The following is a 13894-nucleotide window of genomic DNA, read 5'->3' on the forward strand; positions in this document are numbered from 1 at the left end:
GGAGGGCAGAAAATAAAAAAGAAAAGCTGTCGGGTTGAGAGGGGGAAATCTGGGAATGTGGAAACTTGTTCTTGTGTATTAGTTTAGGAACAAATACCCCTTCTCGGGTCGGGGCACACAGGGCATTGATGGGGAGGGATATGTATAGCTGCCTTATGTTCCGCCAACCCCATCGGCCCATCCAGGAGTACCTTATCATCCCCACCCATGTTTTGGGTTATATGGAAAAGGGATGAAAGTATTGAATTAGAATTATATTGGAATTTGTGATCCTGCAGTTGTACGTATTGGACTGGTCCATTAGCCTTTGATTATACTATTGAAAGGTTCCATTTGTAGCTTGGGGTTTATTTAGAAATAAATGTTATTTTTTTTAAACAAAGTAGGAGAAAAGCACTTACAGTAGTGAGAACTTTATAAAGCTCCTCATGCATAATGTAGCCATCATTATTTAGATCGATCTTCTTGAAAGCTTTCATCAATTCATTCTTGTCTGTCAGTTTTTCTTTTTTCAAGATCTCGCAAAAGTCGTCAAAGTTTAGCTTCTTGGTATACTGAGTCCAGTACTTCCCGAGTATCTTTCTAGAAGGATTTCTTCCAGCTTGCTGGAGCGCTATAGTTTAAACATATTAGCCATTAATTCCAGGACTCTAACTTCAAACATATAAACAAACACTAAATTTAATTTCAAATGACATTTTTAACTAGCTTATCATTAGATAACTAAATGAATCAGAGGATAATTCCAGCATAGAAACATAGATGAATCTATTTATCTGATGAGCATCTGATCAATCTTTTGAAATAAATTGCATTAATACACTGTAGAGTGATGCAGAATGTATCACTGTATATGACAACATTCCAGCCAGAACCACACCTATGTCTGATTACTGTCATCACTCAGATGTATTCAAACACATTTCAGTGCAAATGGCATGCCTAAGGTCTGCTATCTCTAACTGGAGAACTTTAGGAACAGGGTAGATTATACTGGAAAATTGGGGCACGCAATCTTTAGTACCCTTGGAATTTTGAGCAGTTCTAAACCTTTAACTTTGCTTCCATCGTCACAACTTAAAAAATATATCTGCATTCAAACTATGATATCCACTGTGGTTGGTTGTTCACAAATGGATAACGTTACAATACATAGAGGCTTGGAGTAAATTAAAACTGGAAAATATATTATGTTTTTGAGTCTTCTCTAAACCTTTATACCAGGTTTTACTGATTCCAAGTCTTAACTTATCTATCATCATCATCATCATCATAGGCAGTCCCTCGGAATTGAGGAAGACTTGCTATGTGGTAAGCAAACACTTACCTATATTATGTGGAACTTAACCATTGTTCAAAGAACTACAGCACCAGATCTAAAGTTAAGTAATCTACCTTTTGTTCAGCTCTGCCATACACATTACCAGAACAGTACCACTTCAAACACTACTTTGCAATATAATGGTGTTGGTTTTTTTCCATTTGACTATAACGTACAAACTAAAAATACAAAAAAAAACATGTTTAAGTTACATTCACCGATCAAATTTCAACCTCACCTAGGCAGAGTTGATCTTTGGAAGTGATGTTCTCTAAACTGGTTCCAAATACCACCAGGTAAGCTGCTCTGCAGTTTTTGTAAAAAGTCTCTTCTTCAGTGCACTGAGATCTGCCAACTTCATATTGCACAGGCTTAGCCGGAGTAGATGTGATGCTTCCTTGCCGATTGGACATTCTGAAAATTCACAAAAATTTGTATGTTATATTAAATACTAGGTAAATGTGCTGTCTGGTGTGGTGCTGAGCAATACAGACTAGTGATCACTCAGCCAGCTGACAAAGGCATGCAGCATTGCAAAATCTCCTGGGTGTGCTTTAGGCCCAGAAGCTTCAGGTTTTCACAAACCTATCATTTATTCTATTTGTTATAAAATATACCGTAAGCTAACTAATAAGATAAGTGTATGTATATTAAAAAATATTGATCGTTCAGAAGTGAGAGCTAGATATAATTTTTGAAGGAAGGTCCCAGTTTCAATCACTGAGACAGAGTTAGCTGATCCCAATGGGGTGGTAGTAGGGGCAAAATGGGTTCAGCACCAATGGACTTGGATTCCCACTCCTGATTATTATCCAATGACCCCTGTGGGAAAGTGAGCATATGCCCATTTGGGAATGACAGGTTCAGGCTTGGCTGGAATGCCCTCTATGATCAAATAACTTGACAAGAGAGAGAGATGCATCTCAATGAAATTAATTATCTTTTTGAATGGCGGAGCAGGCTCGAGGGGCTAGATGGCCTACTCCTGTTCCTAATTCTTATGTTCTTACGTTCTAATGTTCTTACAACACTCAATATCTAAGGAAGGCATGATCCTGGGGGTCCGTGAAACTACTCTGGAATACATTAACGTATATAAAAAATAATAGGGCTCCATCCATCCATGTTTCCTTATTGATAGCTATGAACTGACAACTTAGCTGAAATTTATAATCAAGAACATGGGAATATGAGAACATGGGAACGTAGAGTTGAGGTAGAAGATCAGCCATGATCTTATTGAATGGCAGAACAGGCCGAGGGCCCGAATAGCCTACTCCTATTGCTTATGTTATGTAGTTTTGTTTGCAAAGTTGTTAATAATCAGAGTGAGACTGATTGCAAATTCTATTTTTTTTTAAAAAGGTGGAACCAAGCTTAATTTCATTGAGATGCATCTCTCTCTTGTATCTTCTGCTACATCAAATATTTGTCCAATTTTCCTCTAAATATAGAATGGTCTCTACCTCAACCACACCTTGTGGAAAGCTTTAACAATTTTTTGCCCAAAAGAAATTTCTCCTAACCTTTCAGTGACCTAAATTGGTGCACGTGTTACTGGTCCACCAACCATTCATATTCACGTTATCAAAACCTTTCATAATTTAAAACCTCTTCTTACCCCTCTGTTATGCTCCACTGGAAATAGTCGCAGTATCTCAAAATTTTTCTCATAACTATCGTTTCTCACCGCTGGTCACGTTTTTAAAAGGTTACATTCTTAAATCAAAACAAGTGAAATTTGACAGATCTATTTACACAATGAAAAACGTAACTTTTACTTCTTAAATATCAAAACAAAATCAGATCCGCGCTGCTGTTAAAACTACAATCCCTTTGCTTTCATCATCAACATCATCATAGCTTTCATAAAACCATCATGGAACTTGTTCCAGAAGTTAATGTTTCTGGAGATATGATGGATATGGAGTTTAATAACGTTGTTAAAGATACCAAATCCCTTTCATTCTGTGACTATATTTAGAGTTTGCTCTCACCTGACTGCTCCCGGCCCAGGCCCAGGCCCAGGCTGTAACCATGGAGACCAACGCTAGCCAATCGAAAGAACGCGGTCCTCGCGCTTTACTCACCCCGCTGTAAAAAGGACTTGGTCCCGAACAATGGTTCCGGCCTCGGGGACCAGTCGCTTCATGTTTCTTTTAAATTGTATTTTTAAAGCAGCTTTGCATTTGAATTCAAAACATAACACAAAGGTGCTCGATATTGAGTGGTGCAGAGTTACTTTAACTGGTTTATCCGCCATTCTGATAAACTGTTTATTGATTGACAGGTGTGTTTGTCTCAGATTTCCAGCGTCTGCAGTATTTTGCTTTTTGTCTGTTTTCATTTATCATCAGATTTTCTCAGTCACGAATATAAACATATTGTTTAATTTCAGTGTTTTTTTATTTGATCTGTGAGTGCAATTTTGTATCAGCTTTATATCCACTAAATATCCACTGATGCAAAAGGCCCAGCTCAGCTGGGTGTGGAAATGGCAGCAAGTCCCAGCAGCCAGTGTTTGCTGAGCTGGCATTGGAACAACACGTGAACGCCACTTCACCAAATCAACACTGGGAAACATGACCTTAATGTTTCAGTGAAAATAAACTTTACAAAATAAATACATAATGTGAATTGAGACTTGATCACCCGAATCGTCGGCCCCCAGGCAGCCTGCGATCACTTTGCTGCCTGATTCGCGACGCTTCCCCCCGGTCCCAGAAAAGTGCAACACGAGGCGGCAGGTTGCAGAGGAGCCGAGGATGGACCCGAGACTCCCGTGAGTGACCGCCCGGGGAGTGTACGGCGGGCCTGGGGAGTGAGGCAGGCCCGGGGCCGGGGAGTGAGCCAGGCCCAGGGATAATGCCGGTGCAGTGGAAATATTGTATTGAGATTGGGGTTGAGGCACATTGTTTGATCAGCACAGCGTGAGCTCTACCTGCAACCAGTCATGCTATCTAACCATCTGACTGTTTGATGCTGAGTGCTGGGAAATAGAACACTATCCCATTTCAGACTCAAACAGCCTTCACCTTGATGGGTACAAACATTTCATCATATAGAAAAAGAAAGCCGAAACCTTGCCCAGTGTTGGGAATGCATCAGAGTTGTTCATGTTCATTTTGCGCAGTTATCCCTAGGCCAATAGACTGAAAGCCAGAAATAAATGTCAGTTTGCTTTGTTATTGCAACAATATCGCTGATGTGGAGTGAAACAGGATCATTAAATGACAGGGCCAGATTACATGACAGTGGATCGATGAAAGGTCAATTAATTGATTTTAAATATAAGAAAAGTCTCTCAACGAATCAATTACAATTTATTGCGCAGCAGAGCCCTATTAGGTCACCTAACCAATAATTTAACTCAATTATTCATGTGTCAAACTAACCTCATCCTTTTGCACATGAAAATGAAGTATCCCTACAGTACAGTTTAAAGCTGTGCTAATCACTAACTCCAGTTTGAACTATGGAGAGGGGAAAATCAACCAGGGTGCTTACTCTATTATTAGAAAGTGCATTTGTGGACATCAGAAGAGAACAGGATCAGATTTGTTTGTCTATGATACCTCCTGCACTGACACTCATTGCTTGGCTTCACACATGAACAGTGATTGTTTGGGTAACATATCAAGGGCGATGTCACATTTCAGGATTTTTTTTAAACCAATTTTTCACAATGGATTTGTAGGAAAAGGTTACCCGTGTCTAAAGCAATGTGTATTCATATATGCGTTTTAAAAAATAAACCAAGATGAAAGGTGGGTAAAATGCAATTGAACTAAAACTGTTAGCCTATCTTGGCAATCAATAAGCACCTCACACCTAATTGTATTTGGAACTCCCTGGCCCTTGAAAGTCTGTCAAGCCTTCCCTTCTGGCTGTGAACATAAGTTATAAAAACAGAATCAAAGGCTGCGAAGTGAGTCAGGTTCTGAAACAAAAAGCTTCAAAGATGAGCTTTGGCCAGGTTCAGAAGGAAAATGCAGAAGCTATTTTATTTGTTAAGAACAGCCATCTACTGATGGGGGAAAGCACAGTGTATTCTTTATTTGATATTATTACACAAAGGCAAGTTATACTGAGTGAATTGAGTCTGATCATAACTATTGATTAGTATGTTCACTTGCAGTGAAATAAAGTAGCTTAATGATTTATCTTGCATTTTATTGGTCCGCTTTAAAAAAAATTGGAGAGGTACTTGGGCATGTGAAAGATGTGAATATCCAATTATAACCACTTTTTTTTCATCGTTCCTGGGATGTGGATGTCACTGGCAAGGCGAGCATTTATTGCCCAGCTCTAATTGCCCTCGAGAAGGTGGTGCAGTCCATGTAGTGAAGGTACTCCCACAGTGCTATTAGGGAGAGTTCCAGGATTTTGACCCAGCGACGATGAAGGAATAGTGATGTATTTCCAAGTCAGGATGGTGTGTAACATGGGAACGTGGAGGTGGTGGTGGTCCCATGAGCCTGCTGCACTTGTCCTTCTAGGTGCTAGAGGTTGCAGGTTTGGAAGGTGCTGTCAAAGAAGGATGTGTTTGTTTGCAACAGCAAAATGCTCTGATTGGGTCCCCTTGATCACATGACCTGATTGGTCCCCTTGGTGGATAAGACACACCCAGCAGTTTCTCTTGAAAACTCTTTTTGGAGTTCACCTGCAAAAACATAAAACATGTATCCGTGCCACCCGACCTGGATGACACACACAAGACATTTACAAGGCCCCTTTTTTATTTATTTTTTTGTGTTTTTTTTTTGGGGCACTAAAATCAAATTTTTCCTTTTTCCAGTGCCCCCTATAAAAGGAGAGGGGGACACTAAAAGCACCGGCAATTAAAACAAATTAAACTTTAAAACGTAAAATCAAATTAAAATTTGGTTGCCGGGCGTGATGATGCACTCCAGTCCCTCCGGTGCCCACCTCTCGCGGAAGGCCGCGAGCGTACCGGTGGACACCGCGTGCTCCATCTCCAAGGACACCCTGGATCGGATGTAAGAGCGGAAGAGAGGCAGGCAGTCAGGTTGAACGAGCAGTTTCTCTTGAATGTGTAATTAGAACTGCCCTGCATATGTAATCAGTGACTTTGCAAAGTGTAATTTGAGCCATTCCGACTGCTGTCACTTGGAACAGACCGGGCTTACTTTCACGGGTTAAGACCTTACCACACCCCCCAAACAAGTTCCTGGCCCCACCACCCAAGTGCCTGACCTTCTTCCCCCCCCACCCCACCCCACCAATTCCTGACCTCCCCCTGTCCATATTTCTCCCCCATTGATTCATAACCTTCTCCTCCAACAAGTTCCTGACCTTACTCTCCACCCCCCCGGCCCCAACTGCCGCCATAGATGGGGCATTGTGTGTAAGTCACGGGTTTATTGGATATGAAGTGAATAGTGACAGAGTTGTTACTTCCGGATTTCGTCCACTCCAATGATGTCACTTGTCGCACATGCACCGAGCTTTCCGAGAAATCAACCACGTGTAGAGGGAAGAGATGGAGAACGTGGTGTGGGTGTAAAGGGGGCGGGGTTGGAAGAACGTGATCCATCTTCCCTGAATTCCCTCATCTTCCCCCCCCCCCCCCCCCCTCCATCTCTCTCTCTGCCCCGGTCGCTCGCTCACTCGCTTTCTGCCCTGCTCGCTCGTTCTCAGGCTCGCTCGCTCTCAGTCCCGCTCGCTCGCTGCATTCATCCAGGAAAGTGAAGAGTATTCCATCACCCTCCTGACTTGTGCCTTGAAGATAGTGGAAAGGCTTTGGGGAGTCAGAAGGTGAGACACTGCAGAATGCCCAGCCTCTGACCTGCTCTTGTGGCCACAGTATTTATGTGGCCACAATTTAAGTTTCTGGTCAATGGTGATGTCCAGGAAATTGATGATGGGCGATTTGGCGATAGTAATGTTGAATGTCAAGAGGCAGTGGTTAGACTCTCGCTTGTTGGAGGTACTTGTGTGGCGCAAATTTTACTTGCCATTTATCAGCCCAAGACTGAATGTCATCCAGGTCTTGCTGCGTGCGGGCATGGACTGCTTGATTATCTGAGGAGTTGTGAATGCGCATGTTCGGTTCCAATCATCAGGGAACATCCCGACTTCTGACCTTATGATGGGGGGAAGGTTATTGATGAAGCAGATGAAGATGGTTGAGACCAGGATACTGCCTGAGGAACTCTTGCAGCGATGGCCTGGGGCTGAGATAATTGGCCTCCAACAACCACAATCATCTTCCTTTGTACTAGGTATGACTCCAGCCAGTGGAGAGCTTTCCCCGATTCCCATTGACTTCAGTTTTACTAGGGCTTCTTGGTGCCACACTCAGTCGAATGCTGCCTTGATGTCAAGGGCAATCACTCCTCATCTCTGGAATTCAACTCTTTAGTCCATGTTTGGACTGAGGCTTTATGGAGGTCTGGGGCCGAGTGGTCCTGGCGGAACCCAAACTGAGCATCAGTGAACAGGTTATTGGTATAAGTGCCGCTTGATAGCACTGTCGACAGCACCTTCTATCACTTTGCTGATGACTGAAATGGGGCAGTAATTGACCAGATTGGATTTGTCCTGTTTTTTGTGGACAAGACATTTCTGGGCAGTTTTCCACATTGTCAGGTAGTTGCCAGTGTTGTAGTTGTACTGGAACAGCTTGGCTAGAGGTGCGGCTAGTTCTGGAGCACAAGTCTTCAGCACTACAGCCGGGATGTTGTCGGGCCCATAGACTCCAGTGCGCTCAGCCATTGATATCACATGGAGTGAATTGAATTGGCTGAAGACTGGCTTCTGTGATGGTGAGGACCTCGAGGAGGCCAAGATGGATCATCCACTCGTCACTTCTGGCTAGAGGTAGTTGCAAAAGCTTCAGCCTTGCCTTTTGCACTGCCTGCTTGGCTCTGCCATCATTGCTACGCTCCTTGGTTATGTCATGGTATAGTTAGATATTGGCCAGTGTGAGTCTACTTTAGCATGTACGAAGTGTGGAATCCACTTAAAGGAGCAATCAATGCCACTGAATCTGAAAAAGTACCTACGGCAGATCCGAATTTGTAGTGCCAGTAGAAGCAGACACCAGAGAACATGGGGCGGGAGTGAAATTGGCATTATGTCTCCTCATTAGTATCTCCTGCTTAGAAGTTGTACTTTCTGGTGTCTTCCTTAAAAAAATCCTATTTCTTTTAATATTTCAGAGTTAAACGGTCCCTTCGGTTAGAAAAAAGGGTAAGTGTTACGGATACGATGATTTGAAGATGCTTTCATTATTAAAGCAAGAACTAAAATTTGTGATTTAAGGTCATTTTCTTCTGCAGGAAAGTGAAGCAACACCCTGCAAGAAGAACCATGAGGTTTCCATTGACACATTTTCCCCAGTCACTGGAACACAGTACCTTAGCCCTTTTACTCCTAAGGACTCCCAATTTAGGGCAAAATCTGGTACAGTAATAACAATGTCTCTGAAAATTAATTAATTTTATTTAGTGTGTTATCTAATGTCTGGCCAGGTGAGTGGTCCGTTACCAATTTATTCAGAAATAATTTTGTCTTTAACTAGCTAATGGGTGCACCCTGTGTTCCAATTTTGCAGCATCATTGCTCTGCAGATTAAGATGACCATTTGAATTTCTTTAAAAATATCTGCAAAATACTTTGTCCATAATAATTTCAGAAATATTCAATGTGGGCGATAAAGGGGACAGTTCTACTATAACCTTAGAAGTATCAATAAAATGGAAACAAGAAAGGTTACAAGAGTGTGAGGTTTATTAAACAATAAATTCAAATTCTTTCTTCCTATATGTAAATTTAAAGAACTGATTAAAAATGATAATGCTATGGTGGTAAAGAGGATACAGATATAGTTTAATTTTCTTGCCACCCAGTATCCTCCCCCCTCACCCCCAACATATATAGACACACACATTTCAGTTGAGTTCCTGATCCACTGTGGAGACTAGCTGATTTGAGATTAGGTGCTTCCTCATATGGGTAGAGCGAAAACTAGGGATTAGGCCAGACTTCCGTGTCTACCCAAAGGCTGTTTCAAAGCAGCATTGGTCAAGACCTGGGATCAGATCATTTGCCCATCCTCCCTCATCAGCAGGTGTGTCGATCAGGTAGGGAGAACATTTGGGAAATAAGAGTTAACATATTGTAGCCATCGAATACTTTATACGATCAAATTAAAATATAACCATTTTCTGTGGTCTTGCAGATGTTGCTGAATTAAACACAGAGATGACTAAAATGTCCACAAGAGGGCATCTGCATTCACGCCAGAAAGAGTGAGTCACTGAATCGCCAGGCCTTGCACTATGTGGAAGAGTACTCTGAGCAGCCCAGTGTTTTGAAGAAAACTGATGTGCCACATAACTATATATATATATATATTTGTTTTTAATGATATATACAGTATGTGTTGGTAGATTCCCCTGTGGCATTGCTCACAGTGAGTCAGAGAATACACTGTGTGACAGCTGAAGTGTGACAGAAAGTAAGTGGGATGCTTACAGGAAATGTACACTATTTACCAGACTGTTAACATGATGCATATAAAATCATAGATAACACAGCACTTGGCATGCCGGACTCCAACTAGAGCTGTCTACCCTAATCCCACTTTACTATCCTTCCCTGTATCCTTTTATATTCTTCCTTTTCAAATACTGATCCGATTCCCTTTTCAAATATGCAGAATTATAAATATGTATAAATTGCAAAGTAGTGAAGTTTTACACGTGATCTAACTGAAGTCCTTTGTTTTGATACAGATTAAATAAGCTGAGATCAAAAGTGGAAAAATCTGTCTTGGTTATCAAAGCAACCAGAGAGAAGTTGAGTGCTCTGCAGGTCAGTGTGGATTATGGTATTTCAGAATAGGTAGCATAAGTGGCCCTTTTTTTAACTCCACTTTTCTTCTCTGCTCAAGACAGTGATTGATCTTGGAGTGGCAATGCCTTGTAACTCACCCAAATGCTCATTCTTCATTTCTGAATTTAGACACCAACCATGCTACCCCCACACCTTAAAGATACAGCTTTGCTTCTAGACCTTGTGTTCGTTACTAAATTTCATTTTGCACCAAACAGAGCTCTATAGACGCTTCCTATTTGCTAAACATTTCATGCTTTTTCTTTAACCAGATAAGATAAAAGATGTTGTAATCTATTTGTTCACTACACTGCACCAGTGACTCCTACAAGACCCAACTTGACTGCCAGTATTTTTGGTAAGACACTCACTTGTAGAGTGCTCTGTCCGTCTGTTGGAGATTAAGTTTACATATCTCCTATCCAGTGTCCGAATTATGAAAAATTCAACTTAGTTGGTAAAGTAGGCCCTGAAGAGGAGCACTGATTTCCAACTAGAAATTTAAGATTCTGCCAGAACTATTCGACCACCCACTAGGTGTGTGACAATGGCCTGGGCACGAATATCCATTCAATTTTGCCCACATTCCCATATCTCCTGTGGGCTCATTTATAAGCACAGCTGAAATTAAGAGCAAGTGTGAAGTTACTGAACTGTGTCCTTCGCTGTCTTTGGCACTGCCTACTGCTGCTATGAATGTGCTGCTCTAGTCCCTATGTCTGAATTGTGCCTCTTGGCAGCTGATCATTGATGGTTTTAGAGGGGAACCACCTTTCTGGCTGGAAATTAATATAAATATTACTATTTATTTTCCCATACTTGTTTGAAATTGTTGGCTCACGCTGTGGTATGGCACCAGAGGTGACAGACACCCTCCAGTTTCTCGCGGAATTGGCCATTCTTTATGTGTAAGACTGAACAGTGATTGTTGACCTCACGTCCAAGTCTGATCCTGTCCCCCACAATGCATGTCTACATCAAGACTTACATGAGTCACCTGAGTAAATTCTGAACATTGCATTTTTTGTGGCCTGATTATTGAGGTCAGTCCAATGTAGACTATGTCCAGTCTTCCAAAGATAAAGTGACAAATCTCTTTATGTCAACAGGTGTAGATTTATAAATCGAACAAGAACAATAATAGACATTGTTAGAACAGTTTGTTGATCCAAAGTTATAGAGATGGTAAAAAATAGTCCCAGTGTTATTTATAGGCACTGTTGGTCATGCAACAAGCTTATCACTTGCTATTATTTCAGGCTTTGGAGGGCAGTAAAGAGTTTGAGTATTTCATTGGTGCCTGGAACAAGTCAGGGGACTTGACTGCTGAGCTCCGAAGAAACAGAGAACTCAGTAAGTACCAGAGTTTCATTTTGCAAATTTTCCAACATTCACAATCCTATGTTAACTGTAGGGAACAACTGCAAGTTCTCTGTGATGCACAGATCTATTGACAAACACATAATTCCAGAGAGTGGGACTGAACTGGGAACAGACAAAAGAAAAATCATTGATTAGTCTTTGAGTGCACCCCATCGCAATGATACTGCATACTGTGACATACAGATAAATATTTTTAGGATCTCAAAAATAACTTTTTTCTCAATTGTTTTCTAAAATTACCATTATTAATGATGCAGTTTTTATAATATTGTGATACTAGTGGATTTGAGCACAAATGCACAATACTTTAGGGTGGTGGGGCATGGGTTTGACTCCTCCTGCACCTAACTTTGTTTTTTTTATTTCATTGGTGGTAAGGCTGCTGAGCAGAGTGTAGTGGTCTTATAGTCATCGTCTTCTTTTGTATGGTGGTAGCAAAGCAAATCAAATGTCAATATCTAAGTCAGATATCCAGGCCAAAGCTTCCGGTGTAACACCGTGGCTATCTTATCGGCTGCCTGCAAATTTCCTGTGTGGGCACTGTTTAGTGATGTGCTCCAGGGTCTGATTAGGAGCTCCACAGTCACATGATGGGGATGTTTTAATTTTCCATCATGTAGGGGAGGGAGAGTAATCCTTATGCCACTCATAAAATATCCTAGCGACTGGTTCAGAGTAGCATTCACCAGGCCTGGGAACATGATACTAACATGGTGCATAAATTTGAAGAAAAGTGCAGATACAGTGCAAAAACAAGGTTTCCCTGAATGGCTCAGTAAGTACCCTGCTCAGTATGTTACAGAGCCCTATAGATTAAAAGGTCTGTTCAGAATTAGTTGATTTTGGAAGTGAGAAATGGTGATAATGATGTTACAAAGGTTTCATCACTTCTGGGTTAGGAGAAAAAATCAGCCAGAGTTCCCACTTCTGATCTTTATCTGGTGTACACTTCGAGGAAGACTGTGTCCATTAATGTTGGGTAAGGTTGAGATAGGGGTCAGTAATATGGGCGTCCATGACATAGATCCATCCACTTCCCCCATGGTTGAATTACCTGGAGACACATTGGCCTCTTGGGTGATGTAGCTGGTGGTGCCTGTGGAATCGTACTCCCATATGATTCAGTACCTTCAGGAGATTAGAGGAGAAAATATTGTTATTTAATTCCAGTGCAGATTATAATTGTATATCACTGTTTTTGTTGCAGTGGCGGAAGGTGAAAGAAGAAGCAACCAGACTGCTATGGTTCAGGAGAACTGAATATGTAACTCTTCTAATACTCTAGGTTTTTCACTGCGTCATTCAAGGCTGCACAACTGCTCTTTGTGATGCTATTTTGATAGTCTGCTTTTTCTTAAAATTGTAATTTATTAAAATTGTACTGTCTGTAATGAGTTATTCCTGAAAGAAAATCTTTCATGTGTTTTTATTTAGTTTAAAGCAGAAATGTTAACTTAATATCAAACCATTGATTAAGTATTAACTTGATATCTGCAATAAAACAACTATTTTGGCAGCTGTGGTCTGCATTTACTACATCTTGAGCACTTAGTCAGATTGAAGTGAACCTTATTTTTCCTCTGCTATAGATAGTCACCCATACTGGAATTCGAAAGCAAAAATAAAGAAAGTGAGTTTGAAGGAGAGAGGAAACACGCAGGAAAAAAAGAGTAAAAAAACAAATGTAAAGGCACTTTGTCTAAATGCACGTAGCATTCGTAACAAAATAGATGCGTTGACGGCACAAATAGATACAAATGGGTATGATCTGATAGCCATCACAGAGACGTGGTTGCAAGGTGACCAGGTCTGGGAATTAAATATTCAGGGGTATTTGACAATCCGGAAGGACAGTCAAAAAGAATAAGCAGGTGGGGTAGCTCTATTAATAAAGGATGGAATCACTGCAATAGTGAGAAACAATATTGGCTCAAATGATCAGGATGTTGAAACAGTTTGGGTGGAGATAAGGAATAATAAGGGGAAACAGTCACAGGTGGGCGTAGTCTATAGGCCCCCTAACAGTAGCAACTCTGTTGGTCGGAGCATAAACCAGGAAATAGTGGGGGCTTGTAAAAAGGGAACAACAATAATCATGGGTGATTTTAACTTCTATATTGATTGGACAAATCAAATTGGTTAGGGTAGCCTTGAGGAAGAGTTCATAGAGCAGTATGTAACGGAACCAACCAGGGGGCAGGCTATCTTGGATGTGGTCCTGTGTAATGAGACAGGATTAATAAACAATCTCCCAGTAAAGGATCCCCTTGGAATGAGTGATCATAACATGGTTGAATTTCAAATTCAAATGGAGGATGAGAAAGCTGG

At 41.2% G+C, this 13894-nt stretch overlaps 2 protein-coding genes across 2 annotated transcripts in view; one reads left to right on the forward strand and one right to left on the reverse strand.

Annotated features, from left to right (window-relative positions):
- Positions 1-3355, reverse strand: part of efcab7 (EF-hand calcium binding domain 7) — a 126919-nt gene extending 123564 nt beyond the window's left edge. The window contains exons 1-3 of the mRNA XM_070887055.1: positions 3319-3355; positions 1560-1735; positions 402-613 (exon numbers count right to left, since the gene is read on the reverse strand). Of these exons, the coding sequence (XP_070743156.1) occupies positions 402-613; positions 1560-1734 (387 nt within the window). The 5' untranslated portion in view covers position 1735; positions 3319-3355. The remainder of the gene's footprint in view (positions 1-401; positions 614-1559; positions 1736-3318) is intronic.
- A 446-nt stretch (positions 3356-3801) lies between these two features.
- itgb3bp (integrin subunit beta 3 binding protein) lies at positions 3802-13082 on the forward strand. The gene is made up of 7 exons (XM_070887058.1): positions 3802-4103; positions 8506-8536; positions 8626-8749; positions 9528-9597; positions 10084-10162; positions 11443-11536; positions 12774-13082. Exons 1-7 carry the CDS (start codon positions 4087-4089, stop codon positions 12824-12826), a joined length of 468 nt encoding a protein of 155 aa, XP_070743159.1. The 5' UTR covers positions 3802-4086; the 3' UTR covers positions 12827-13082.
- Positions 13083-13894: the final 812 nt, after the last annotated feature.

Source organism: Pristiophorus japonicus, chromosome 8 (genome assembly GCF_044704955.1).
Source record: "Pristiophorus japonicus isolate sPriJap1 chromosome 8, sPriJap1.hap1, whole genome shotgun sequence".
Taxonomy (NCBI): domain Eukaryota; kingdom Metazoa; phylum Chordata; class Chondrichthyes; family Pristiophoridae; genus Pristiophorus; species Pristiophorus japonicus.

Bases quoted from the DNA above. Each gene is read 5' to 3' on its own strand.
- itgb3bp (XM_070887058.1), top strand. The intron at 8,750-9,527 runs GTACAGTAATAA...GTGGTCTTGCAG, and splicing joins CCAATTTAGGGCAAAATCTG to ATGTTGCTGAATTAAACACA. The intron at 10,163-11,442 runs GTCAGTGTGGAT...CTATTATTTCAG, and splicing joins AGAAGTTGAGTGCTCTGCAG to GCTTTGGAGGGCAGTAAAGA.